Raw genomic sequence first — 27,453 nt, 5'->3', positions numbered from 1 at the left:
ACGTAGGCTCTGGCGCCTCTAAGATCACAGAAACCATTAACATCACTAACGTCCCGAATGTCTGTAGGAAGAGAAAATGACAGGAAGAAAAGCACACTTTAGTCACCAACCAACATGCTGCCACACCACTTACCCTGACAGGCTTAAATAAGATGAACTCGGTGTCCTTATTGGACAAGTACAGTGACATGCTTCTCAATGTCAGTGGCAGCTTTGTTTTTATTGTCTTGTAAGCAGTGGCCACGAGGTCATTGACCTTTGCTGCAAAGGAATTACCCTTGTTAGTGTTACAAAGAAAAAGAAAATTTTCCATTTTAACTCAGAGGGAAATAGAAAAAAAAAAGCAAAGATTTTTTTTCTCCCCTAAAATCTTTATTTCCCCAAAGAATCTGTTCCCTACATCTTGTTATTTATCAAGTTTAATCACAAGCCCTCTAAACATTCACTAAGTATATGCTACATACAAACTCTAAACCCAAGGACTGATATAGCCAGAAGTTCCCCAGCATGATTCAGGACGTTCACAGGCTCTGTAATTTGTGCCTTTGGAATGTGGAGGCAAAAGATGAGGTTTAAAACTTCAAATTATTTTTAGAGAACAGCAGGAGTGAGTTAGTAAGAAACAAGCTTCTCCATGTGCAGAGTTCACCCAGGCAGGTGGCTCTAGCTGTTTGGCCCATTCAGAAGATGCTCATCTACACATGGTGAAGCTGAACTATGTACCCATTTATTACTTTCTTAAACTCCTGGGCCAGACAGAAAATAAATTCCACATGTTTTTAAGTAAAGATCTATGCACCCGAAGTGTAGCATCTGAAAGGGCTATGTGGAAATAAGTGTAGTCAGCCATCTGAATGAAATATTCAAGAGGAAAAGATGATTCACAATTTCTAAAATGCTCAACCTCACTCAAAATTCAATACAAATTAAACCAGTGAAATACTGGTAAAAGGATTTAGATTTCCATGTTGACAAGGTGTAGAGAAATAGGTAAACAACCTTCAACATCCTTTGGTTAACATAAAAAACATTCAAAGGAAAACAAATGAAACAAAAAACTCCAAGCCAGACACAATGGTGCACCCTTGCAATCCCAGCATTCCAGAGAGCATATATATATAGTTTACTACAGAGTATTGGAAACCCGACTGAAACATTCACTCTAGTCATTAGTACAATGACTGAAGGAATCACGGGGTGGTGAGGTGTTCTATGTACCCACTGAACAGAATGACAGTAGGACACCCCGGGATCAAAGGGCTGCAGGACAAGAGCCTTGTGTTCCGTCCTAGTGAAAGGTAAGGAGGACGACCAATCTCGTGGGGACTACTGCAGCCTGTGTGTGCTGGTGTTCATATGCAAACAGCTCGGGGAAAGATGCCACGGCCACCGTTATCTTCGAGAGGACTAGTTTACATACACAGAGAATCAGGGCAATGTTTATATCATGTAAAAACGTCTAGTTGACCGCCCAACTAAGCTGTCTAAATTTTTTATGCTAAAGGCTTTTTCTTTTTGGCAGGTAGAGGGATCTCCAGTGTTAGGCACTAGACATTTAGTCACAACCCTTTGGGTTATTTTTAGCACATTTTAAATGGCATTTTCAGCTAACATTAACCAGAATAAATTTTGTTACATTATATTTCTGGCCATCCTATGACCCATATTTTGAAATTGAGACAGTGGTGAAGGAACAGCGTCTTAGTCATGGAGAAACTGTTTCTAAGTTGGAGGCCTGCTTCTTGAGAGATCCAAAGTGTGCCTCTGGCTTCCTGTCCATAGGGATTGGCAGCTGCAGGTACCTAACTGGAATCACCTTTATAATACCATTGCTTTTCTGCGGAGTAAGAAAGCCATGCCTGTTAGGTCTGCATTTCCTTTGAGTGGGGGATGATACAACCTCATGCAGGTGACTTTTAAAGGCCATACAGCATGTTCACCAACAGTTTGGGAAAGAAGTTATAACGGCGGTTACCTTTGAGAGAAGGACTAGTTTGCAGGTGGAGAATAAGAAGTACTTTCCATTTCACATTTTTCACAGGTCAAATTTTAATGCCATATAAAAATTTTGATTGAAGCTGTCCTGTCTCAGGATTTTCAGTCATAAATGCTTTGGGTTAATTTGAAGTAGAAGTAAGAAGTAGCTAGCACTGTCTCTTAGGAAGCTGTGTGTGCATCTTCACCACCGTCTCAGTTTCAAAATATGGGTCATGGGATGGCCAGAAATATAATGTAACAAAGTGTATTCTGGTTAATAGTAACTTAAAATGCCATTTAAAAATGTGCTAAAAGTAACCCAAAGGGGTGTGACTCTAAATGTCTAATGCCTAACACTGGAGACCCCCTCCACCTGCTAAAAAGAAAAAGCCTTAGCCGGGCGGTGGTGGCACACGCCTTTAATCCCAGCACTCGGGAGGCAGAGCCAGGCGGATCTCTGTGAGTTCGAGGCCAGCCTGGGCTACCAAGTGAGTTCCAGGAAAGGCGCAAAGCTACACAGAGAAACCCTGTCTCGAAAAACCAAAAAAAAAAAGAAAAAGAAAAAGCCTTTAGCATAAAAACTTTACATTTATGGAAGAGAGTGACTGGAAATATCTCAAGTGAATCGCAAGTCAGGCGGTGGAACTGCCTGCCAAATCCAACTGACTCCTTCATTTTTACACGTTTTTCCCCAAACACTCTAAATTGTCAACAGAGGATGTAACTTGGAGAAAAATAAGGAAGAAGCTAGCGGCCCAACATTTCTTCGAGTGCTGAAAATGAGCTCGTTCCCGCCATCACTCCTTCGGCGCGGCACCGTGTTCCCACTAAAGCTCAAGTCTGCGGGCTCAAAGCGGCCAGGAAGTCAGGCTTTGCTTTTAACTGAGTAAACTTCCAAACCTCCTCCCCTCTGGAAATGAACGTTTGTCAGATGCAAGCAGTGCTGGCCAAGTGAGCCCTGTCATCCCCAAGCAGAATCTGACTTTAACCCACATCTAGAAACCCAAAGCAAGGAGGAACCATGTCCCAGAGAGGCCTACACATACCCAGATTAGTAACATCCTAAAAGAAGAATTCCAAGAAAGTAAACTCCAGATACCTGGTTGAGCCCAAGGCTGCTGTGAGAGGGTGTATTTGGGGCCTCCCTGACTGGCCATGGTTTTTAATGCTGACACCTAGTAGAGGAAATAAAAGCAGAGGTTTCATTTCACCAATGGCAAATAAACAGGAACCGCTCTCAATACACAGCACCATTTAAACCTATTAAATAAGGCACACTGGGAATCCCATGCACAGTCCTAGCAAAACTGCATAGACCCTCACAAGCTTTTACAGCTGGACTTTTTTTTTTAAATAAAACTCTTGTGATTTTAAAGTATGTGTTATTCTGGGAAGAAAAACAAACAAAAACAAAACAACAACCTACCAAGCATTCTGCCTAAGACCTTTCAGAACAGGAACCTCTGAAAGAATTTCACCAAAAAAAAAAAAAAAAAACCCAGTCCCTCCTAAAAAGACCGCTGTGCTACTACTGAGCCATTATCGTTGGGACAGGGTCGCCATAACTGCACGAAAACCTCCTCACAAGGACTTTGCCCCCTTCTTTTTTAACCCCATCACAGACATAGGAAATGTCATTAAAACAAACAGTAACCAGGCTAGAAGAGGCCTGGAGTTTAGTTCCTGACACCTGTAATTCCAGCTTCTGGGGCAGGATGCTCTCTTCTAGACTCCATAGGAATGCACACAAATGGCATACATTCACACAGACACGGGCACAAAGACACAAAGACAAAGACACACACATACATACACACACACAAGAATTTCAGTTGGGCATGGCAGATGCACCTGCAGAGTCAGCATCTGGGAAGCTAAGGAATAAAGTACAAGAGTTTGAAGCCAGCCTGGGCTACATAGTGAGACCCTATTTCAACATACAAACAACAAAAACACACAAGGTATTCAAATATCATACAAGGCATACTTGGCCAATATATGCTGAAGATAGACACTTAGAAGCCACTTTTGTATTTTTCATTCTGCTAAAGCAGCAGAGGAAATAATACAAATATGTCAACCTAGCTATTAGATAGGAAACTTGATGGGACTAAACATAAACTACTTTTTTTTTTTTTTTTGGGGGGGGTGGCTTGAGGCAAGGTTTCTCGGTGTAGCCCTGACTGTCCTAGAACTCACTCTGTAGACCAGCTAGCCTCAAACTCAGAGATCCGCCTGCCTCTGCTTCCTGAGTGCTGGGATTAAAGGCGTGTGCCACCGACCAGTGCATGAACTACTTTTTAATGGATAGACATGGGGCAAAGGTCCAAACCACTAGAAAGACTGAAGCATTAACTCCAACTTTCCCATAAGGGCCAACTATTCTGACAAAGGGCAGTCAGAGCAACATCCAAGCGTTAACTGAGGTCTCCTTCACCTTCTCTCTAGTTCTGCCTTGTCTCTACTTCTACTCCATAAAAATCCAGACCTTTGATCTGATGGTCCACTGCAGACCTCATCTCTACCCCCTTCCACACAATTTCTTCCTGCTTTATTTTTATTGTTGAGATGCAGCTTTAAAAATAAATTATAAATGGCTGAATGTGGTGACACATACCTTTAATCCCAGCACTCAGGAGGCAGAGGAACCCACATTTCTGTGAATTCCAGGCCAAATTGGTCTATATCGTGAGTCCTAGACTAGCCAGGGCTACACAGTGAGACCTTGTCACAAGTAAGTACATATAAATTAATTAAAATAAAATAAATTACATATATTATTATAAATTAAACAATGCTAACAGGAAAATAAATTTACCTTTAGTATACATTACCCCAGTATTTTCCAGTGTAAATATACTCATGTATTCACTTATAAAAATGGGAACACAATGTTCATAACTGTTTTCTAGTAGCTATATTCTAGACCTTTTTCTAGCCCCGAAAATTTTGTTTTAATAATAACCACTGCCTACTACTCCACTGACTGTTCTAGGATCTCACTAATTCTCTAATAACTTAACTTGGGCTTTTTAAAAAAAGAAAAACAACAGCATCATACTATATAGACCAGGCGAGCCTGAAGCGCACCCTGTAACCAAGGCTGGGACTGGATCCAGTCTTCCTCCATTCTTAGTTAGGGTTTCCCCTGCTGCGAAGCAACACCATGACCACAGCAACTCTTATGAAGAAAGCATTTAATCGGGGCCTTGCTGACAGTTTCAAAGGGTCAGTCCATTATCATCATGGTGGGACAGGGTGGCGGGCAGGCAGACATGGTGCTAGAGAAGGAGCTATGAGCCACATCCTGATCCAGACAGCAAGCAGAGAGAGCAAGACACTGAACCTGGTGTGGGCTTTTGAAACCTCAAAGCCCACCCCCATAGACACACTTCCTCCAGCAAGGCCACACCCACCAATAAGGCCACAACTCCTAATTCTTCTAATCCTTTCAAATAGTGCCACTCCTGGTGACTAAACATTCAAATTTATGAGCTTATGGGGGCCATTCTTATTCAAACCACCACATCCTCCCTCAATGTGTGCCATCATGCCTGGCCAGCTGTTTGTTTAAAACCACAAAGACTTCTATATTCACCCTGTTTACTATCTGCATAATTTACTTCTCTTTAAGTCAAATCAAGGCTCGTTTCTTCAGGAGTTCTCCTAGGTCTGCAGAGGCAAACCCTCCTAACAAAAGCAGCCAGAGACAAAGGAGGAAGAGCTTGGCTCTTCTCTTAAAGAGTCTGGAGGCGAGTGCAGACCACGCCCCCCCACCTCACTGCTCTACTCGCTTTAATGCTGATGTAGTTTATATCTGGATTTCCCTACCAGGTTACAATTCCTTGACTGCAAGAATTAAATTTATAGGCAGAGGCAGGCGGATCTCTATGAGTTCGAGGCCAGCCTGGGCTACCAAGTGAGCTCCAGGAAAGGCGCAAAGCTACACAGAGAAACCCTGTCTTGAAAAACCAAAAAAAAAAAAAAAGAATTAAATTTATATGGTCAAATTCTACTATATACACTACATTAAGAAAAATCTTAATTTATACATACCATGGAAACTAACAATACTTCAGAGGGAATAATAAAAATATACTTACAAAATTTTATCAAACAACAACAAAAAAAAAAAATGCAAAGCTTTTTTGTCTGTGAGTTTTAGCAAAGGCCAGCTCCACCAGAAGGAAATACTTACAAAATTTTAGCAAACAAAAAAAATGGAAAGCTTTTACCTGTGAGTTTTGGCTCCACCAGAAGGAAATACTATAGTGCAGTCATATATATATATGACTCAAATATAGCCTATATAAATGATGGAAAACAGAAAGCTCCTTCAGAATGCCCTGATTTATACTTTCCTGACACAAAAAACTTTAGTTCAGTTCCATCTTCTTTTACTATAGCTTTTCTGAGGAGCTTTACAATCACAAAATCCTTACACATTGTCTTACGAAGTCCTCATAACAGCCTCAGACAGCGTGGATGGTTGCTGCAGCTCAGCAAGAGGTTTGAGAGGGAGACTGGAAGCCACCACTTGCTGGGGATTTCAGTTGGAAGGTGGCAGACAAGGGTCCAGGCCCACCCAGCTCACCCAACTCCAAGTCATTGTGGTGGTGTGAAAGGAAACGGCCCCCACAGGGAGCGGCACTATTAGGAGGTATGGCCTTGCTGGAGGAAGTGTGTCACTGTGGGGGCGGGCTTTGAGGTCTGATGCTCAAGCCACACCCAGTGAGACAGTTCTCTTCCTGTTGCCTGAGATCAAGATGTCACCTGCACACCACCATGCCCTGCCATGGCGATAATGAACTAACCCTTTGAAATGTAAGCAAGACCTCAATTAAATGCTTTCCTTTATAAGAGTTGCCATGGTCATGGTGTCTCTTCACAGAAATAGAAACCCTAAGACAGGAATTGGTACCAGGGACTAGGGTATTGTGATAGACTTGATCATGTTTTTGCTTGAAGGAATGTGGACCTTGGGACTGTGGTTTAGAAAAGCAGTTGATCGCTTTAAGTGCTGCTTAATGGGCCATCCCAGTAGGAACATGAAAGATAGTGGTGCTGAGTGTGATCTGAACTGTGGGTGCCTGGCTCAACAGCGTTCAGAGCAGAGAATGTAGTGCTTTTTGTCCATGTCCAAAGAGCATGCCTGAGGCTAAAGTGAAGAGATCTGGATTAATTCTGTTGGCAGAAGAAATCTCAAAAAAGTCTAGCATAGACTCTGTCCTGTGGTTATGGGTATTGACTCTAATGAATATTTATAAAGAAAAAGTGCAAATTGAGTGCAAGGAAGAATACAAAATGTACAATTTGAAGAGAAAAGGAACACCAAGAAGTGGAATGGAACCAAGTCCTATATTCAAGGAGAGAAACAGATTAAGAAACGAGACAGAGGGAGTGGTGACCTCAGGGGGACCCCACCCAGCTAAGTTTCCAACCTGCGAAATTAAAGAAAATCTTAGAGCTGGGTGTGGTCCACACCTTTAATCCCAGCACTCCTGAAGCAGACGGGATCTCTGAGTTTGAGGCCAGCCAATTCCAGAACAGCCAAGCTCAGGCATTGAAGGAAATGATGGAAAAACAGAAAGCTGGTAACAATGTAATTAAATGAGGGGCCATGTTCCAGCCCCAGCAAGAAGCAGAACTTGGAAGCTTCAGCCATGTGGTTCTGGCTTTAGAATCAAGGATAGAAGTAAGAAGTTATGGAATCTTTCTCCATGACTAAGGTAAGCTGCTAAGGCCAGGCATGTGTCAGGGGTGTCTCTGAATGGAGGCCTAGAGAGGCCATTGGGTGAAGCTGTGAAGTTGAAGTGTGGATTGCATTGGAGACCCCAAGATATTGGAGATGCCAGAGCCATGGGAAACCTGCCAAGGAAAGTTGTTAACAGGGGATGGAACCAGCCCAAGAGAAAGAAGTTGTTGCAGTCAACAAAGCTGAAAGGAGTTGGAGATCTAAGGAGTGTTTTGACATCAGACATGAAGATGCAGAGTTTGGAATTTGCCCAGCTGGTTTTCAGTCTTGTTTTGGTCCAGTACTTCCTCATTCCCCACATTTTGGAATAGTAATGCATATCCTGTGCCATTACATATTGGAAATATGTGATCTGCTTTTTGATTTTGATTTTATAGGGGATTACAGTTATGAATCTCAGAAGAGACTTTGAACTTTAGACTTTTAAATAAGTTTGAGATTGTTATATGAGACCATGGGGATGTCTGAAGTTGGACAAATGCATCTTTGCATTGTGATATGGCTACAAGCCTATGGGGGCCAGGAGTGGAGTGTGGTTTGAAAGGAAATGCCCCCCTAGGAAGCAGCATTCCTAGGAGGTGTGGCTTTGCTGGAGTAGGTGTGGCTTTGCTGGAGTAGGTGTGGCTCTGCTGGAGTAGGTGTGGCCTTGCTGGAGGAAGGACCACTGTAGTGGTGGTCTTTGAGGTCTCCCATCCTCAAGCTACTCCCACTGTCACAGTTCACGTCCTGTTCTCTGAGGATCAAGATGTAGAACCCTCAGCTCCTCCAGCACCATGTCTGCCTGTGTGCCACCATGCTCCCCACCATGATGATAATGGACTAAACCTCTGAAACTTTAAGCCAGTCCCAAATAAATGTTTTCCTTTATAAGAGTTGTCATGGTCATAGTGTCTCTTCACAGCAATAGAACAGTCCTGTACTTTTTCTATACCTACTATGACTCAAAGTCCTATTTAATAGTTTCAAGGAACATGTATACCATAGTAGTCTAGAATGAAAATGTATTGCAGTTCTTAAAGACTTAAAGAATATAATCTGAGCCAAATATTTTCATATATATATCTATCTCAACATTTATCACAGTATTTATTCTCTAGGGTCAGCTATATTTTTTGAGAAAAAGTTGTTTTTCCAGGGGCAATTTTTACTTTTCAACTTGATGGAATTGAGAATCACTTGAGAGACTGGCCTCTGGACATGCCTGTGAGGGGTTACCTTAACTGAATTAACTGATGTGGAAAGTCCTACTCATTGTGGATAGTACCATTCCCTGGGCTGGGATCCTAGACTATCTAAAAAAAGAAAGTGAGAGCTGAGCACAAGTGATCTTCACTCTGCTTCTTGACTGCAGATATAACGTGACCGGCTGCCTCAGGCATACGGTGCAATGACTTCCCTGTCACGATGAACTGTAACCGGGAACCTCCTCCCTTAATTTGCTTTTTTGAGGGTATTCTATTGTGTCAACAGGATAGTTAAGACAGGCAGAAAAATGAACCAGAGGAATATATGTGTCATAATATATATTGTTTTATATATCCTTATATAGATGAGAATACATTATATATGATATATATTCTTCTGGTTCACTTATATATTTGTATTATACATACACACCATACATAAATATGTGTATGTGTACATATATATGTATATATGTGTTTATGGTGTGTGTGCGTGTGTGTGTGTGTGTGTGTGTGTGTGTGTGTATTCCTATACTTTATTTTTCTCAGGAAAAACTACTATCAGATCAAAAATCAAGGAGGAACACAGTTGAACAAGATACAAAAAGGTTTATCCCACATACAACTGATGGTTCAAAACTTCATTTCTCAATCTGTGAAAGCCACTTCCCTAAGTTAGTCTGGGTACCAGGGATATGGTAATGATATAAGAAAATCATGAGTTCGGGGCCAGCCTGGTCTATAGAGTGAGTTCCAGAAGAGTCAAGGCTACACAGAAACCCTGTCTTGAGAAAAGGGGGAGGGGGGAGGAAGGAAGGGGAGGAGGGAGGGAGGGAGGGAGGGAGGGAGGGAGGGAGAGAGAGAGAGAGAGAGAGAGAGAGCGAGCGAGAGAGAGCATCAAGAAATGAAGCATCTCATCAGAGTCCCAGGAAAGGAGTGTACAAGCACAGGCTGGTCTGTAGCTGGTGAAGGGGACCATCTACAGCTCATGAAGGGACTGGACTCACATCTACACAGTTAATACTCAAAAAACAAGCCTCCTGAATACTAAAAATGTCCTCTATGTACAACATGGTTTGTTTTGTTGTACCAACCTATATTTGCATTTTTTTCAAATGAGCCTGAACACAGAAGCAAGCCGAGGACATATTGTTAATGAGGCTTCTATTCAAATGGCACATATTCAAATCAACAAACAGAATTGTAAACACTGGTTAGTTAGTAGAGTGTTTGCCCTAGCATACACAAGGCCTGAGTTGTATAATAGATGTGGTAGCACATGCCTGCAATCTGAGCTGAGCTCTTGGGAGATACTGGCAGGAGAGGCAGAAATTCAAGGTCATCCTTGGCTATATCAGAAGTTCAAGGCCAACCTGAACTTAAGACCCTGTCTCAAAAAAATAGAAAGAAATTGTGACTGCTGCCACACAGACCTGAACGGGAGCCAGAGGGACAGATTCCAGCAAACTGAGAGTCCCAACCAGCACAGAGAAGACTTACAATGTAGATAACAGAACACACCAAACAAGGCCCAGCTATAACAGCTCTGCAGTGTTAGAGCTTCTTCAAAACTACATGCTGTCAAGCTCACATTCAGAGCTGCAAACCAGCTTCTGTGATAACTTCCCTAGAAAGACGCAGTCAGAGCCAGACTTACTCTCCTTCCTCTATGTTTTCACAACTCAAAAGCAAGCTAGGAAAGAAAGAAAGGACTAGAAAGTCTGCACCTTTGTCATAAACTCCTCCAGCTGCTCTACAAATAACTTGGTCTGCTGCTGAATGAACTGCTCACAGGCTGACTTCAGGTGACGGTCTACATCCTTCTTAGAATCCAGGTAATGTTCTCTGATCTCAGGAGTCCCCTGAAAAAGATAAGTCAATTTCCTTCTGTTTGCATGTGCCTAGAAATTACCAGACATGTAAAGAATATTATTTAGCTCCCACCACCAATGAAACCGAGTCCTTCTCACCTCCAACAAGAACTCTATCAAGGCATTGTTGCTATTCAGCCTAAAAAATCTCGGAACAGTCATAGGGTTCAGGATTTTAAATGCTGCATCTGTGAAACAAAATTACTCATCCAGTGAACAGGTACAGGTTCAACAGAGAAGCCCTGGGCAACAGCAGCTCTCTACTGATGCCAAGCCAGGAAGTATTCATCCTCACTAGATCCCCATCAGGAAGGGCTAAGTGAGATGAGCACCAATGATGACTATACATATACCCACACAGTCATTTCCAAAAGTCACAGTTATAAAATTACCATTAATCATAATGATCTATTTATAGAAAAAAATGATGAACAGAATAATACAAAGAATTTCAATGCTTTGCCTTTAGATGTCAAGTAGAATTTTTTAAAAATTCACATACTTACCCAGCTTCTTTATGATCTTGGCTGGCACAGAAATTTATTTACTTGAATGACAGTGAATAAACAAATGTGTCAGCCAAGAAGAAAACACCAAGAGGACATATTTACCTTAACCTCCAGACTAACTAGAATCTCTGAGAGTACTGACTGAGGTCTCATTGATGTTCAAATGCAATAAGATATACATACCATTAGTCATGAGAGGTTAGAGGCTTAAAAGTTAAGATAGGAAGTATTATTAAGTGACAGCTTTCAAAGACTATGGCTTTGCTTTTCCAGGATGAAAAAAGCAAAGTACACACTGCTCCCAGTCCTGCTCTGTAGCACATGCCATGGTCCTGAGTACTGCCTGGACCTGGGGCTTAATGAAAAGGAACCTCTGTCAGAGTCAGTACTCAGGAGAGACTGTTCACAGTGAACAGAGCCAAGTCACCAACCACATGGCAGATTCAAATGACCTTCATGATATGGTAGGGAAAGAAATCCTGCCAAAATCTTAGTCTATTTCATTTTCTCACACCTCAGCAGACTTAGAGCAGAACCAAGTGGCAGCAACATCCAGATTAGAAAGAAATAAAAGTGAACAATCATGCTGCATCCTATCATCCAAATAAAGGCCATCAGCAGCCACGAGCTCCACGCAGTTCAAAGCCCCATCCTCATACCTCACACCAAGAGAAGAGGGTCAACCAGGGAGCAAGGGGAAGACGCTCCTCGTGCAAATATGCTTTTAAAGACACTGGGCATTCTTTAAAAGCAAAGCCCAGAAAACCTGAATCCCATTGAAAAGTAAAAATGACCAATTATAGGAATAATACCCACAGGCTTTACAGAGCCAAACAGCATTTACTGTGATGATCACGTGACAGCGTTAGGAGAGACACAGGGCCACCTGCTCTCATAGACTCATCAGGGGACCAACAGGGCCTCAGCTGAGGTAAATCAAGTCCTCCCTTTCAGATAACCACAGGGATCAGGGAGCTAAAAGCCGGCTATCTTTGGGATTCTTTATTAGGCATTTCTGAATCACAGAACACAGAAAATAATTAGGGTCACTATTCCTTCAATTGCCTCAAGATTAAGAGGGAAGTTAATTCATTACACAAATGAATGCTTAAGGAATAAAAGTTTAAATGTCTGAAAATCATTAAGGAAAAAACAGCTTACAAAAATCTGTAAGAGAAACAAATAATATTTATGGTGTGTCCCTAACTATTTACAATCAAGAGCTCAGACTGTATGTATTTTGATCTCTTAAAAAGCATTTACTGTGATGATCATATGACAGCATTAGAGGCTGGAGAGGTGGCTCAATGGTTAAGAGCACTGACTGTTCTTCCGGAGGACCTGAGTTCAATTCCCAGCACCCACATGGCAGCTCACAACTCTCTGTAACTCCAGTTCCAGAGGACCTGACACCCATGGCAAAACACCAATGAACATTTAAAAAAAAAAAAAGGCCGGGCGGTGGTGGCACATGCCTTTAATCCCAGCACTCGGGAGGCAGAGGCAGGTGGATCTCTGTGAGTTCCAGGCCAGCCTGGTATACAGAGCGAAATCCAGGAAAGGCATAAAGCTATACAGAGAAACCCTGTCTTGAAAAACCAAAACAAAAAAAAAAAAAAAAAAAAAAAAAAAAAAAAAATCAGGAGAAATGAATCATCTTTTCCAAGATGAGTCAAAATCCTACATATTTCACATCACCTTGCTTAACAATAAGCATCTTGATGTTACCTTAAGCACAGTGATGTATCTTTGTAATCATTGTCAATCTTAATGATCTTGGTAACCAATGAATGTACCATGACAAGGTCACTGTGCTCCTTTTACACAGGAGGAAGATGGGCCTTGGGAGTTAACCACCCCTCAGTTCAAGTTTACACAAGAACCAGGAATGAAACCTGACTCTCAGACACTTAGATAGACCCCAACTTGCCGACACATGCTATTTATCTTATAAGTATTTATTACAGTGATTTTCATCTTTTAGTAGCTTATGGTAATATGTGGAAGGGCCCAGGAGAGTTAAACTGTATTATACATGGCTATGCTCAGATATAGCTCCTTTCATAAAGAAAATACAACAAATTAGAAGGAATTAGGATACCAACAGCTCAGTTTAGTATGAATAAGTAACATATTTAGCAAGCAAAGCATGCAAAAGAAATTGCAGATGAACATAAATAAACCTGTAGCCTGTGCTGACACACCTGGACAGGTCAAACACACCCAACTGTGCCAGCCAGGACAAAAAAGTACCTCTAGTTTTCTTGAGGTCCAGGGAAATTTCCTTAATGGTGAATTCAGTGTGAAACGGAGCAATTTGTTCTCGAAGAATCAAAAGGTGCTTAATTAAGAAAAGTTGTCCATCAATCTGAGTCTAAATTGTAAGACAAAAGAAATGGATATTATCACAGATTAAATCAAACTTGGAGCATATAAAATACATTACCACTCAACATTAACTCCATGCAGATTTACAGCCTTGAGGGGCCAATACTCTGCAGCACAATAAACTCTCTCTAGGTCACCATGTCAAAGTTCTCTAGAAAATTCTTACTTCACACTCTGACCATTATCCCTTGCTCTACTTAAGGAATCCAAGGGAGCAAACCCACACAGGCTAGGAAAAGATATCAAGCCTGGTAACATGACACAGAGGTAAAGGATGCTGCCACCTAAGAGCTGCCCCGAGCAGCAGAGTCGCTCAAAGGATGAGTCTGAATCCGCTTGCTCACAGCCTTGTAGATTCTGTAGATTCTGAGGAGGACGTTCGTCCCCATTTGCCCACATGGTTTTGATATCTAGAACATGAGTATAAAGTGGACTGGCATCCCCACCCTGGATTACCTGCCACCCACAGAGCACTGGCTGTCCCTACAGGAACCCTCTGCTGTCTCGGGACTGTCTGCGACAGCCCTGTGACTTAAGTGGAGCTCTCAGCTCTGACGAAGGCCCAGAACAACAACTGCAGGCCTCACAATAGAAGTTTGTATATTAATAAAGCCAGACTGCTCCTCATGGCACAACTTTCTTTTGAAAACATTTCTAATAAAGTTATCCTTCATAAGCAGTCTAAAAGGATTCATAAAGTGGCAGCTCCTCAATCTCTCTTTCCACCAACTTCTAGTAGATACAGTCATTATCAGAGCAAGATGTGTAAGGAAAACTCCCTTAGCTGCGGACCACGGCGGCAGACAAACATGGAATGCTGTGCATTTTAAATACTTGTTCTACTTGTAAAAGGACAAGTTTGACAGCAAAAACTGCATCACTTAGACTTCATTTACTTTATTAAAGCCATTGTAACTCAAGAAAGTAGTATCATGTTAATTTATTACAGACTAGATGTTCAATTTGTCTGTAATGATAATTTACCTTAAAAAAACTAGAAAATCTCCTAAGTTGAAAAGCAAAAATTATACAGTCTCAGCCACAGAAACAAATAAGCTAACTGTGCTTACCAAGCAGAGGGTTTCCCAGACATACACAACCCCTTCTACCATGCAGGAGCAATAACATAAAGGACGGTGACCTCCAGGTAACGAGGACAGAGAGGCTCAGGGGCTTAAAGCAGAAGACAGCGTGGAGAGGCCACAGCACGTGACCGCCTCTCCAGTTAAGTCAGTCTCCCTCCTACTGAGCTGAGACACATGCTCACTGTGCAAAACGTACGTCTAATACAGAACTGTGGGGGGGGGGGGGGACGAGGGCAGGGATCAGCCAGGCCCCGCTTCCTTCGGGATGCTTAGTGCATACAGCCAGTCTGCGTCTCCTCTCTGTGCTCTCCTTTACGTCTCAACGCAGTCAGGTAACATCTACTGTCTCAGTCTCTCCTCTGCAGCTCTGTCCCGGTTTACTTAACCATCGCCCCGTGATCTCAGGCATGAGAGACATGAGACTTGCAGACATTATTGACACCTTAACTCTGCCTGTCTAGGACTTGTTGCTCCACGCTCTCTCAACGCCATGCACAAACGGAGAAAGAAGCAGCACTTTTCTGCTAACAAGACAGCAGATTCTTTATCACCAGACTCTTCTCGATTATCTCAAGTTTTGAAGTTAGAAATGGAATTTGTAAACCTGGAATTCCTAGGCTTGAACACTGCAACAATGGGGAAATTCTGGCTACAAGTGATAGCCCTCTGCAGGCAGCGGGCACGCTAGGCAGAGCCTAGCAGGGCAACACTGCGGCCCGTGCTCTATTTTCCGGAAAGGCCGAGGGAGAAGCACGACCAGAAGTTTCCAGCCCCGCAGCCCATGCTGATTGCAAACCATAAGCCACGGCAACGACTTTAAGTCACACAAGACCTACAGCTGCCTATCCTCAAAGCTAACTGCTGATTTCCTCCAGGTGAGACCATGAGACTATTCAAAACACTGTAGGGGTGGCCGGGCACGATGGCGCACACCTTTAATCCCAGCACTCGGGAGGCAGAAGCAGGTGGATCTCCGTGAGTTCGAGGCCAGCCTGGTCTACAGAGTGAGTTCCAGGACAGTCAGAGTTACACAGAGAAACCCTGTTTCAAAAAAACCAAAAACAAACAAACCTGTAGAGACAATGCTGCTTCCTTGAACTCACTTTCTTGGTATTCTGGGGAAATAGCAGGGCCATTTCCTCATCTTTATCCTTCAGCATTAGACCCTCAGTACCATTTCTGGTACATCAGAAAAGTACACTCTCTTAGTGCAGTCTTAAGAGAGCACTACAATGAAATACCAGTTTCCTTCAAAATTCACTCCGAAACAAACAGATCTTACTGCTAAGTGGCTTTAAATTCCTGTGGTTCTAAATAAATGCCATACTGCACAATTCTATTATAGGTAATAAAATTTCACCTAACACTTCATCAAACCTTGTTTTTGCTGATAGACTCTGATGCTCCTAGCAAGGACTGTATGCAGGCAGACAACGCTTCCTGTGATAATCCTTGGAACACCGCCCTCTGGTGGAAGAAGAAAGAAACATCAGCCCACAACCATTCACAAAACAAAAAAAAAAAAATGTAAAGCCATAAAGGCAAAAAAAAAAAAAAAAAAAAAAATTGTTTACATCCCTATCCCTTCATCATTGGATTAATACTTGAACCACTTTCCCTCAAAATTTTTTATGTCCATTCAATCTTTCTTGACTGCCACATGGCTCTGTAATATGCACTCATGTCTTGAAATGCCCATGTGTCCTTTACACATTAGCACCTATTCATGGTTAGCACTGTGGTGGTCCCTGGAAGGTACAGAGATCAGTTAGGTAGGTAGGGTTAGCTACAGTGTCCACTCCAGAACTATCTCATGTAGTGAGCTAGAACTTGCCATATAGTGCAGGCTAGCCTCTAACTCCAGACCCTCTTTCCCCGGCCTCCGAGGACTGAGCTCACATAGAGATGTGCACCACCACACCCAGCTAGGAGGCTGTTTCTAAGCTCAAAATTACCTACAAAACAAACCATCAGTGTATCATCTAAAAGTGTATCCCAGGTGGTTAGAGATGATGCTTTAAGATTCACATACAAGGCTCTCCCCTGCAGTGTTCTTTTAAACAGAAGGAAGACAAGAACACCGTCAAGAATCAACAGGAGAACGCTGACCCAAACAACCAGTGAATCAGAGAGTAGAGTGTGGAAATACAGAGAATGCAGAGGACTGTGGTCAAATTCTTATAAATGGGGGCTGGAGAGATGGTTTAGTGGTTAAGAGCACTGCCTGTTCTTCCAGAGGACCCAGGTTTGATTCCCAGCACCCACACAGGGGCTCATAACCATCTCACTCCAGGTTCACTTGTGATGCCTTCCTCTGCCCTCCTCTGGAACAAGCCCACACGATTCCCAGAAATACATGCAGACAAACCTACACACATAAGATAATTGTTCATTATAAAGTATAATTCAGTGCAGCCAGGCTTGGTGGCACCTGCCTAGAATCCCAACACAGGACAATATTGGTGACATTATCAGAGAGGAGGCCAGCCTGGAGTACAAGAGACCTTGTCTGGGAGATGGGGAAGAAACAAACAAAAATGAAAACAAAAGATTTCTACTTCAGGGCTGGGCACAGTGGCTCATGCCTACAACCCTAGCACTCAGAAGACTGGAATGGGACTGCTGAGAGTTTGAGGCCAGCCTGGGCTACATAGTTCTGGTGCAATACTGGCTACTGGGTAAGACTCAGCCTCAAAACAGAACGCAAGATTTAAACGTGAGGTAAGTGGAAAAAGAAAGGGTAACCCTGAGGCATAAGGCAAAACAGGCAGAGTAACCTGCCAGGACCCACCTATGCCTTGGCTAGCGTTCCTGTCAGCATCCTCAAAGCTTTATGCACTGAGGTCTGGGGTAACAATGGGCACATGTGGAACATGACCTTTGCACATTCCACAAAAGCAAGTTTCTGACCCCTGCATCACTCCCTCCTGGGAACTGAAAGAAGCAGAGATGCCAAATGTCCTCCTAGGCCACGAGAAGAGATCCATGAATCACAGTTTACATCAAGTAGTGTGGGTGACTGATGCCATGAGACAAACGTGAGACCTTATTTTGTCCTAAGAGTCTGAAATATGAAACAGTGTGTGTGTGTGTGTGTGTACTGAACACATACAGAGAGTACACACCTACTCCCCTTGAGTCATATTTTTTTTCTTCCTTTGTTTTTTCAAGACAGGGTTTCTCTGTAGCTTTGGTGCCTGTCCAGGATCTTGCTCTGTAGACCAGACTGGCCTTGAACTCACAGATCCACCTGGCTCTGCCTCCCGAGTGCTGGGATCAAAGGCGTGTGCCACCACTGCCCGGCAAGCCATAATCTTAAAAAGTAGTGGGGTCTGGACAACTCATTACGTGACTACTAGATACAATCACTTCTCTTCACATGCAGTAGAATTACAGCAATCAGTTAAAAAATAGAGAGTTGAAACCACCAAATTCATAAAACTATTTTGCTTTAAGTGTAAACCACTGACAGCAAATATGTAGCTAAATCTGCCACTGCAGGGAACGGCAACCATTATCATTAACTCAGCATGCTTAAAACAACTACTGCCCAAAACAATGCACGGTGCTCTAAAAAGGTGCTTTAAAAAAATTCTGCTAACTTCAGCAAGTAACTAAACTTATTCATGACTAGGAAGCCCGGCACTCATGCACTATTTGTTAAGGATGCTGACTGAGATAAGTGCAAAATTGGATTTACAGGGCCTGGGCACATCGGCGCCCACCTGAAATGTCTGCGCAGGGAGGCTGCAGCAGATGGATCTGCAGGTTCAAGGTCAACTAGAGCTAGCTACTGAGCAAGACTCTGTCTCAACAACAAAAACCATGTTACAGTGGCTGTATTTAATACTAAATACTATGCCAATGTGGCATTCCAATACGTTGCTCTCCATTCTTGACTACATCTTTACTGGGCCGCTTTACTTCACATAAACCAAAGCAGACAAATTCATCAGTAGTTTTAAACTTAGTTGTGGTCACGGGCTCCTTCTGATGGAAACTACAGCCTTGGTCCTCAGAAAGATACAAAGATAAAAACACATTAAAACTTACCCACAGTTTCAACGAGCCCCTAAATTAGATCAATCTTCAAGTTACCACCATATCTAAAAATCATGACTCTAAGAATATCAACAAAATACTGCATCAAGCTCTTTTTTTTTTTTTTTTTTTTTTTTTTGGTTTTTTGAGACAGGGTTTCTCTGTGCAGTTTTGGTGCCTGTCCTGGATCTCGCTCTGTAGACCAGGCTGGCCTTGAACTCACAGAAATCCACCTGGCTCTGCCTCCCTGAGTGCTGGGATTAAGGTGTGTGCCACCACCGCCCAGCATGCATCAAGCTCTTAAAGTAGATTAGAACTTAAAAATATTCCAAACAAATTCTAGAATAAGCAAAGTTCAGAGTAAAGATAAAAGAATTCACACACATACATCTATGCATCTATATAATTTGGAGAGACAGACAAGCGTTCTTCGCACTGTGGGATACCACATCCCGTGAAGATCTGCTGGAGAAATCGTGCTCTGTGGTCTAGGATTGAGGGAATCTGTTGAACCTAAAACCCAAATGGAAAAGAACATATATTCCAGGCATGAGGATATCTGTCATACAATAACTTACATGGCAGCTATAAACTATTTATTCTCATTGGCTATCAATGGCTAGAAGACCTCAATTTCCTCCCTACCTCATATTTAAAAAAAAAAATACCCTAGGAAGTCTAAACCAGTGACAGATAAGGGTTAAGACTGAGAAAAACTGGACATGGACATACACATTCCAGCTGTACACATATGCTCAATACCACTCAACATTAGTTATTTTTCCCACTAATCTTTATGTAATACACAACAGCATACTTATGGAACACACCCAGATTCTAGAAGGCAGATTTATATGCAGTGGGTACCAATGATGTAAGAGTGTGACAAGAAAATGAATTTTTTCTGTACTGAGGATTAGACCCAGGGCCTCACACGTGCTGGGCAGCACTCCATCACTGAGCAGTAGCCACACCTTCTTCTCCTTCTTTTCGACTTTTCCATTCTGAGACAGGATCTTGCTAAGTCGTTCAAGCTGCCCTAAACTCACTTCAGTTCAGGCAGGTTTTCAACTTGTGAGCCCCTGACTCCTCAGCCTCCCAAGTAGCTGATGACAGGCCCAGAGCAGGCGTGGTAAGCAGGACAACTTTAAAGAGGAGCATGGATCAAAGCTGGCTTGCTGGCTGGCACCTTGCCTCCGTTCTAAGCTGCATTAGCTCCCAGATGATAAGAAGCGCCCCCACCACTCCGGTGAGAAAAGGCAGTTTGCGGCAGGAGGAGTGCCTAAACAGGACACCTTCACAAGAGAATCACAGTCCTCTGTATCCAGAGCCAGCCTGAAAACACTAAACACTTCTCTGGGACAAGAGGCGACACTCATATACGAACTATTCAAGGACATCTTCAGAAACTACACTTTTAGCTCAGTAATAACTTGTAATTACAGAAGAGATGTCCTCATTCGAAGAGATGCAACAGTACTTGAAGGCAAAGTAGCAAGCAAGGATGGATACCAACAATGTGAAGTGTCTGGCTATCTGGTGTAGTGGCCACACCTTTAATGCCAGCACCTGAGATTAAAGGAGAATTGTGAAGTCCTCAAAGCTGGCCTAGGCTAGATAGCAAAGCCCTACCAAAAAAAGTGTGTTTGTGCGTGCTTGTGATAAACACTAAATCTCAAAACTAGGTGGTGCATATGTGTGTTCATTTTATCTTTCTTTTCACTTCTCTACATATTTTTTTCAATAATAAAAAATGAAAGTCTATGATGAATTAGTAATGTTGCAAAATAAATATTGTTTCTTAAAAATATCTAAACCTGGATTGTTCAAAAAATCTGAAGGAGGGGCTGGAGAGATGACTCGGTGGTGAAGAGCACAGCTGTTCTTCCAGGACCTGGGTTCCATTCCCAGCAACCACATGGCAGCTCACAACCCTTGAGAACTCCAGTTCCAGGGGCTCCGATGCCCTGTTCTGGCCCCACAGACATACATGCAGGCAAAACACCCAGAAAAATAAAATAAAGGGGAAAACTTTTTAAAATAAATAATAAAAGATCTGATGGTCCTGTGGCACAGACTGGGGGAGAGAAATGAAGAAAATGTTGAAGTTTAATTTTTTCATTTGAAAAGACAAATTTTAAAAAGTTCTTTCATTTTGTATTTTGGTAAGCATTTTTTTTTCCAAGTCATATAGTTTGTATAATTTTTTATCTCTCCCATTAAGGCCACTCTCAATCTAAGATCTTTTTTTTTTTTTAAGATCTTCTTTTAATGTCTTAAAGATAGTGGAGTGTTTGCCTAGAACAAACAAAGCCCTGGGTGTGATCCCTCAGCACTGTAAATTCTGAGGACAGTGGAGCATGCCAGTGATCCCAGCAATTCAGGAAATGGAGGCAGGAAGATCAGAAGTTCAAAGACAGCCTGGTCCACATAAAACCCTGTCTCAAAAGAAAGAGAAAAGAAATGTGTGTGTGTGTGTGTGTGTGTGTGTGTGTGTGTGTGTGTGTGTGTGTGTATACACATATGTATATATATGCATGTATATATATACATATATCAAAGAACACTTAGGCAGGAGAGGCCCTAGAGTTTTATTGAAGTCTACTCTCTGTAGGATCCCTCCTTCCATACAAGAACTAAAAAGTGCCAAGTAAGAGTTGAGCACTCTGAAGCTGCAGCCAGCTTGTCCGCTCACTTTTCATTTTCGTAGTTCACTTTTCCAGGGGAGTGTCTCCTGGCAGAGCCACCTTGTCAGGGCAGGGCAACTTCTATGGTCCTCCTGCAAGTCCCCCGCCATCGCTCTCCCCGCCCCTCACTTCCGTACATAAGGAGGAAGCCTGTGCTCTTTAAGGGACTGAACCTGGTGGCTTCACAGAACAGTCCCCATAGCACTCTGCCAGGTCACCACTCTACTTTATGAACTCACACAACATTTCAGCCTTCCTCTCGGGAGGTACTAATTCTCTTACTTCCCACACATGAGAACTGGGGTGATGATTACACTCATGGCTACTGTTCCTCATCTTACCAGCCTCCCATTCCCATGCTAACGGCAGCACCATGCAGATGACATGGAATCCTGACCTTCTTAGTGTCAAGGGTCTTAATCCTCACCAACTTTCCAGACTCTCGGACTTTTCACCTTACTTTCTTGGAACTGTATTCTCACAACCTTCTCAGATTTTCCTCTTCCTCCCATTAGTCCACCGTATTGCAGCGGTGTCCCGTTCTCTAACGAGTTCATCATCCTCGACTGTTTACCACCTCCTCGACTGTTTAGCACATCCTCGGACTTGAGTCACACTTGCCTGCTCTTCCTCAGTCAGTCAGTTCCCTCCTCTGCCCCCACTAGCTCGGTAACATGAACACTGTCAACATCTCCCCTTCCATACAATGGCTGGACTCTGTCCTGGGGTGATCTATAAACTCAAAGCATCAACCATGCCTCAGTCTTTATCAACAAACGAGCCTCCTACTATAGCTAAAAAACAGTGCTTTCAGAATTATAATATAACATTATGTTATGTTATTATGACAAAATTATAACAGAAGTCAGAAATGTGGTACATTAAAATGCCACCATAAAAAAGTAAAAATAAATGGAATTTTAATGTCTTATTTAATCCAATAAATCTCAGATATCATTTTGAAACTGGTAAAAATGACTACCATAGTAGTTTCCATTCTTTAGTTCATGCTAAATCTTTGGTTCTGGTATGCATTTACCGTGTCTATGGCACACTGTATGCACTCGTCACATGTGGAAACACCATCCCCATTCCACGTGCTCAGTGGAGGGTGGTGGAACACTGGAGGACACAGCTCTAGATCCCTTCCCTGTTGGGTGTCTTCCCTGTTCCGATGATAATACACTGACCAAAACTAACTTAGGGAGAAAAGGGCGGATGTGACCTGTAACTTCTGTGTCACACTCCATCACTGAAGGAAACCGGGGCAAGAGCTCAAGGCAGGAACCTGGAGGCAGGAGCTGAAGCAGAGGCCATGGAGGGGTGCTGCTTACCGGCTTGCTCACCATAGTTTCCTCAGCTTTCTAATACAGCTCAGGACCACCTGTCCAGAGATGGCACCATCCAACTTTACCTGACTCTCTCACAGTCTCTATAAAAACACACTCTAGCTTCCAGACACCACACCTCACACTGACCCTACTTCCTGCACTGAGCATACGCCCTTCCCAAATTCTATGCCCCCACGCTCTTCATGGTCTAGGAGCATCCAGCATATTCCACTAGCATTTCCCTCTACTGAACACCATTTGGGATCTATCAATCTGCCCCCAGAAAGTAGGAAAGCACAAGCTGTTTCACATGCCAGAGACAGTCCTCGATAAGGTTAATTAACTGACTGAGTAAATGCCAGAAGTTAAGACATTGGAACATACCAGATTTTCTTAAACTGCTGGACTCTCCTTCTTCCAACTGAACATCTGAAAAGGAAGCTTCTGAGGGTGTCTTCTTTTGCTCATCTTTTAAACTCTGAGCAATTTGCTACATAAAGAAACAAGAAAGAACATTCAGGTGTACTTCCTCTTAATGTCTTGCAATCTGGATTAGGTGAACAGATGTTCTGGGAAGAACTATAAAATTCAAGTATCATCCAAAAGGACCAACTCATTACAAAGAGGAAATATGCCTGGCGGTGGTCAAACACATCTTTAATCCCAGCACTTGGGAGGGAGAGGCAGGTGGATATCTGTGAGTTTGAGGCCAGCCTAGTCTACAGAATGTGTTCCAGGACAGCCAGGGTTACACAGAAACCCTATCTCAACAAAAAAAAAAAGAAAGAAAGAAAGAAAGAAAGAAAAGAAAAGAAAAAAAGAAGAAATATACCTTCATAATCACCTCAACCCTTAAAGGTAAAACCTCAGATTACAGCCCTCTGGTATAATGAAAAAGTACACATCAGCTATTCAGTATTCTCATCAAAACAATTTTTAAAAAACAAAACAAAAACAAAAAACAGAACAAAACAAAAAAAAAAAGAAGAAGAAGAAACAATGAGACAGATCCTGGTCTCTTCAAAACAGTCAGTTATAAAAATAAAACACAAAACGAAGTGGAGAAGTCTTAATTTCATTCTTTAGATTTTTTATTTATTATTTTGTATGTCCAAGTTTTTAATTCATAAAAAACTAATGTGTTTAGGAGTCAAGAGTCAACCCAGATTCTTAGTCTGGCCTGGAGTAATGACTCAGAAGCTAAAACAGATGCTTCTCTTCCAGAGGCCCCTCACTTGGTTCCCAGCTCCCATGTCAAGTGACTCATAACACCTGTTACTCCAGCTCCAGGGGATCCTACGCCCTCTGCTGGCCTCTGAGGACACACGTGTATATACGCATAAACTGGAAAAACAAATTCTAAGTATTCCAACTCCTTTCAAATGATTAAACAACAAAGCATACTGACAAAAATATAAGGTGCTGTGACAAAAGCATTAACCACAGCCGACTCTGAAACCCTGGCTAGCTGAATCCAGAATGTTAGGAACCCTGTCATGTTTGGGTAAGAAATTCTATCATGACTGTGTTCAAAACAAAACTACCCTTACCTTTCAGAGTTACCTACCAAAATATTTACAGATTGAAACAATGCCTGAAACCAATCACCCTAAAATGATTGATGGGAGCAAGGAGGTAAAAATGAACAAGACACTGAGCTGCCATCATGGAGACATCACTGCCTTATTATCGATACTTTTGCTTTTATTTGTAAGTTTTCACTTAAAAAGCTCTAGATTCAGGCCGGGCGGTGGTGTCGCACACTCTTAATCCCAGCACTTGAGAGGTAGAGGCAGGAGGATCTCAGTGAGTTTGAGGCCAGACTGGTCTACAGAGCGAGTTCCAGGACAGCTGGGACTGCTAAACAGAGAAACCCTAAACCCTGTCTTGAAAAACAAAAAGACAAAAAAACAAAAACAAAACCCTAAATTCTAATAACCCTGTTACAGCACCAATATTCTAGGCAGTCTTTGAACTCTATCCAAAGATCACAGAAATGTAGGAACAACAGTCAGAAGGGTCAGGGCAACAGCTGGAGCCTTCAAGACATCATCCAGAATTGGTACAAGATAATCTAGGAGTAGAGCAAAGGGCCATCCTGGCGCCACCATGGACTGTGGCGGCCGCTGTGCTGCCAAGCCTCTTACAGCCATCACAAAGAAATAGAGAAAACGCAGAAAGCACTAATTCCATTTCAAATTTAAGGATACACATATCCTGGCAAAGGGGAGAAAGCTATATAGTATGCTTACCAAACGTAAGTACAAAGTAACAACTTATTTGTGTTCAATCCTTGAGTTTCATTTCCTTCGACTTCTATGGCGAGTACATTTTGATTCTTCTATTTTGAGTGATAGTTAAAAGAGTAATATCCTATCTTAACAAGGTATCTACAAGCCATGTGGGGTCAGGGAGAAGAAGAAGTACAGGTGAAGAGACCCACCTCCATCATGACTAGCTTATCAGGATATGCCAAGTCTCCAGGAGCTGGTTTGTAGCCGGTGATGTCTGTCTGAATGTAGATATGGGTCCGGTACACAAGCCTCTCTTGTACATCTTCCAACATCTGCTTTACTCCAGCAGCAAAAGCCCCCAGTTGTTCAGCTGTGAAAAGAAAAGGCCATCATCCACTCCTCAGAGTTAGGAAAGTGCTTCCTTTAACTAAGCAGAGAATTTCTAAATTGCTCTGACACCGCATGACCACTGTTTGAGAGACTGTAGCTGAACTCTATTCCAGTATGACTCAATGATCTTAAAATTTTTGATAGCTTTCAATTTCTTCAGGATGAACCTGAGGAAATACATTGGCCCTTCCACCTTCTTCCCAGGACTCTGAAAATTTATTCCTATTACTTATATAATGAATTTAGGTTTTAAGAGTGCACTACACTAAGTTAATCTACATAGCTTCAGACCAATACTAAAAAGATAGCCAAGGTACTTTATTAACTGGGTTGCCATGCTCCATTTAACAAGTAAACTGATGTCTTAACATTTTTACAAAGAAAAAAGTGAGATATGAGTTTATATAGTATTTCTCCTAATGTTAAAACATGAATCAGCACTACCTACCTTTCTATAGTATTTCTCCCTGATGTTAAAATATGAATCAGCACTATCTACCTTTCTATAGTATTTCTCCCTGATGTTAAAACATGAATCAGCACTATCTACCTTTATATAGTATTTCTCCCTGATGTTAAAACATGAATCAGCACTATCTTTATATAGTATTTCTCCCTGATGTTAAAACATGAATCAGCACTATCTACCTTTATATAGTATTTCTCCCTGATGTTAAAACATGAATCAGCACTATCTTTATATAGTATTTCTCCCTGATGTTAAAACATGAATCAGCACTATCTACCTTTATATAGTATTTCTCCCTGATGTTAAAACATGAATCAGCACTATCTTTATATAGTATTTCTCCCTGATGTTAAAACATGAATCAGTACTATCTTTATATAGTATTTCTCCCTGATGTTAAAACATGAATCAGCACTATCTTTATATAGTATTTCTCCCTGATGTTAAAACATGAATCAGTACTATCTTTATATAGTATTTCTCCCTGATGTTAAAACATGAATCAGCACTATCTTTATATAGTATTTCTCCCTGATGTTAAAACATGAATCAGTACTATCTACTTTATATAGTATTTCTCCCTGATGTTAAAATATGAATCAGCACTATCTACCTTTATATAGTATTTCTCCCTGGTGTTAAAACATGAATCATGACTATCTTTCCAAGGGTCAGGGACTAGAGAGACTGCACAGAAATGGAAAACATTCATGGCACTTTAAAATCAACCTAAATTCAGAAGCACTGAGGTGTGAGAAAGCAGACCACAGAAAGACCTAACACACAAAGAAAAACTTGAAAGAGCAACAGGACGCCTGTGGACGGAAGCACAGCGGCAATTAAGTCCCCAGGAAAAGGACGACTTCAAAGGATTTTAGAAGCTATCAAAAGCGTGTTCTCTACTGCAATCTAATCAAATGGATAGTGACTGGTCAGACAGTTAAGTGCTACTCAGAGAAATGCTGCTCTTTACTGCAATTTGAAGATGACAGATCATTATTGCCTGAGAATGCTAAATAATCCCAGGTTTTTAATCAAAAGCACGAAATGAGGGCTGGAGAGATGGCTCAGAGGTTAAGAGCACTGGCTGCTCTTCCAGAAGTCCTGAGTTCAATTCCCAGCACCCACACGGTGGCTCACAACCATCTGTAATGAGATCTGGCACCCTCTTCTGTATACATAATAAATAAATAAATCTTAAAAAAAAAAAAAAAGCACGAAATGAGTTGACTCTGGTGTGCTAGATCCCTAACACAAGCCAAAATTCAGTTTTTCTCTGAACTTCAAATGCCAAAATGAAGTGACTATTTTTATTACTGACTTCACAGATTTTAAATTTCTTATCTGTTTAATTTATAGCATTAAATGGTTCCAGGTGAAGGCATACCTTAATTTGAAAAGAGTGAGGTATCATCCCAACCTCCAAATCCTTAGCCTTCTACTTAAAATTTTAAAACTTAAAAAAAAAGTATTTATGAACTGAGGCTGTGGAGGAAAAAGTTCTTTTTTTTTCCTCACATTCACTGAGCCAC

General features: G+C 41.9%; 1 protein-coding gene across 1 annotated transcript in view; it reads right to left on the bottom strand.

Moving 5' to 3' along the window:
• Cog3 (component of oligomeric golgi complex 3) overlaps positions 1-27,453 on the bottom strand; it is a 61,132-nt gene that overhangs the window by 7,828 nt on the left and 25,851 nt on the right. Inside the window, exons 13-21 of the mRNA XM_028878256.2 lie at positions 25,272-25,432; positions 23,213-23,318; positions 19,199-19,323; positions 16,147-16,236; positions 13,550-13,670; positions 10,887-10,975; positions 10,644-10,778; positions 3,077-3,152; positions 134-261 (exon numbers count right to left, since the gene is read on the bottom strand). Of these exons, the coding sequence (XP_028734089.1) occupies positions 134-261; positions 3,077-3,152; positions 10,644-10,778; positions 10,887-10,975; positions 13,550-13,670; positions 16,147-16,236; positions 19,199-19,323; positions 23,213-23,318; positions 25,272-25,432 (1,031 nt within the window). The remainder of the gene's footprint in view (positions 1-133; positions 262-3,076; positions 3,153-10,643; positions 10,779-10,886; positions 10,976-13,549; positions 13,671-16,146; positions 16,237-19,198; positions 19,324-23,212; positions 23,319-25,271; positions 25,433-27,453) is intronic.

Source organism: Peromyscus leucopus, chromosome 9 (genome assembly GCF_004664715.2).
Source record: "Peromyscus leucopus breed LL Stock chromosome 9, UCI_PerLeu_2.1, whole genome shotgun sequence".
Classification (NCBI taxonomy): domain Eukaryota; kingdom Metazoa; phylum Chordata; class Mammalia; order Rodentia; family Cricetidae; genus Peromyscus; species Peromyscus leucopus.
This window is presented reverse-complemented; position numbering and strand designations above follow the sequence as displayed.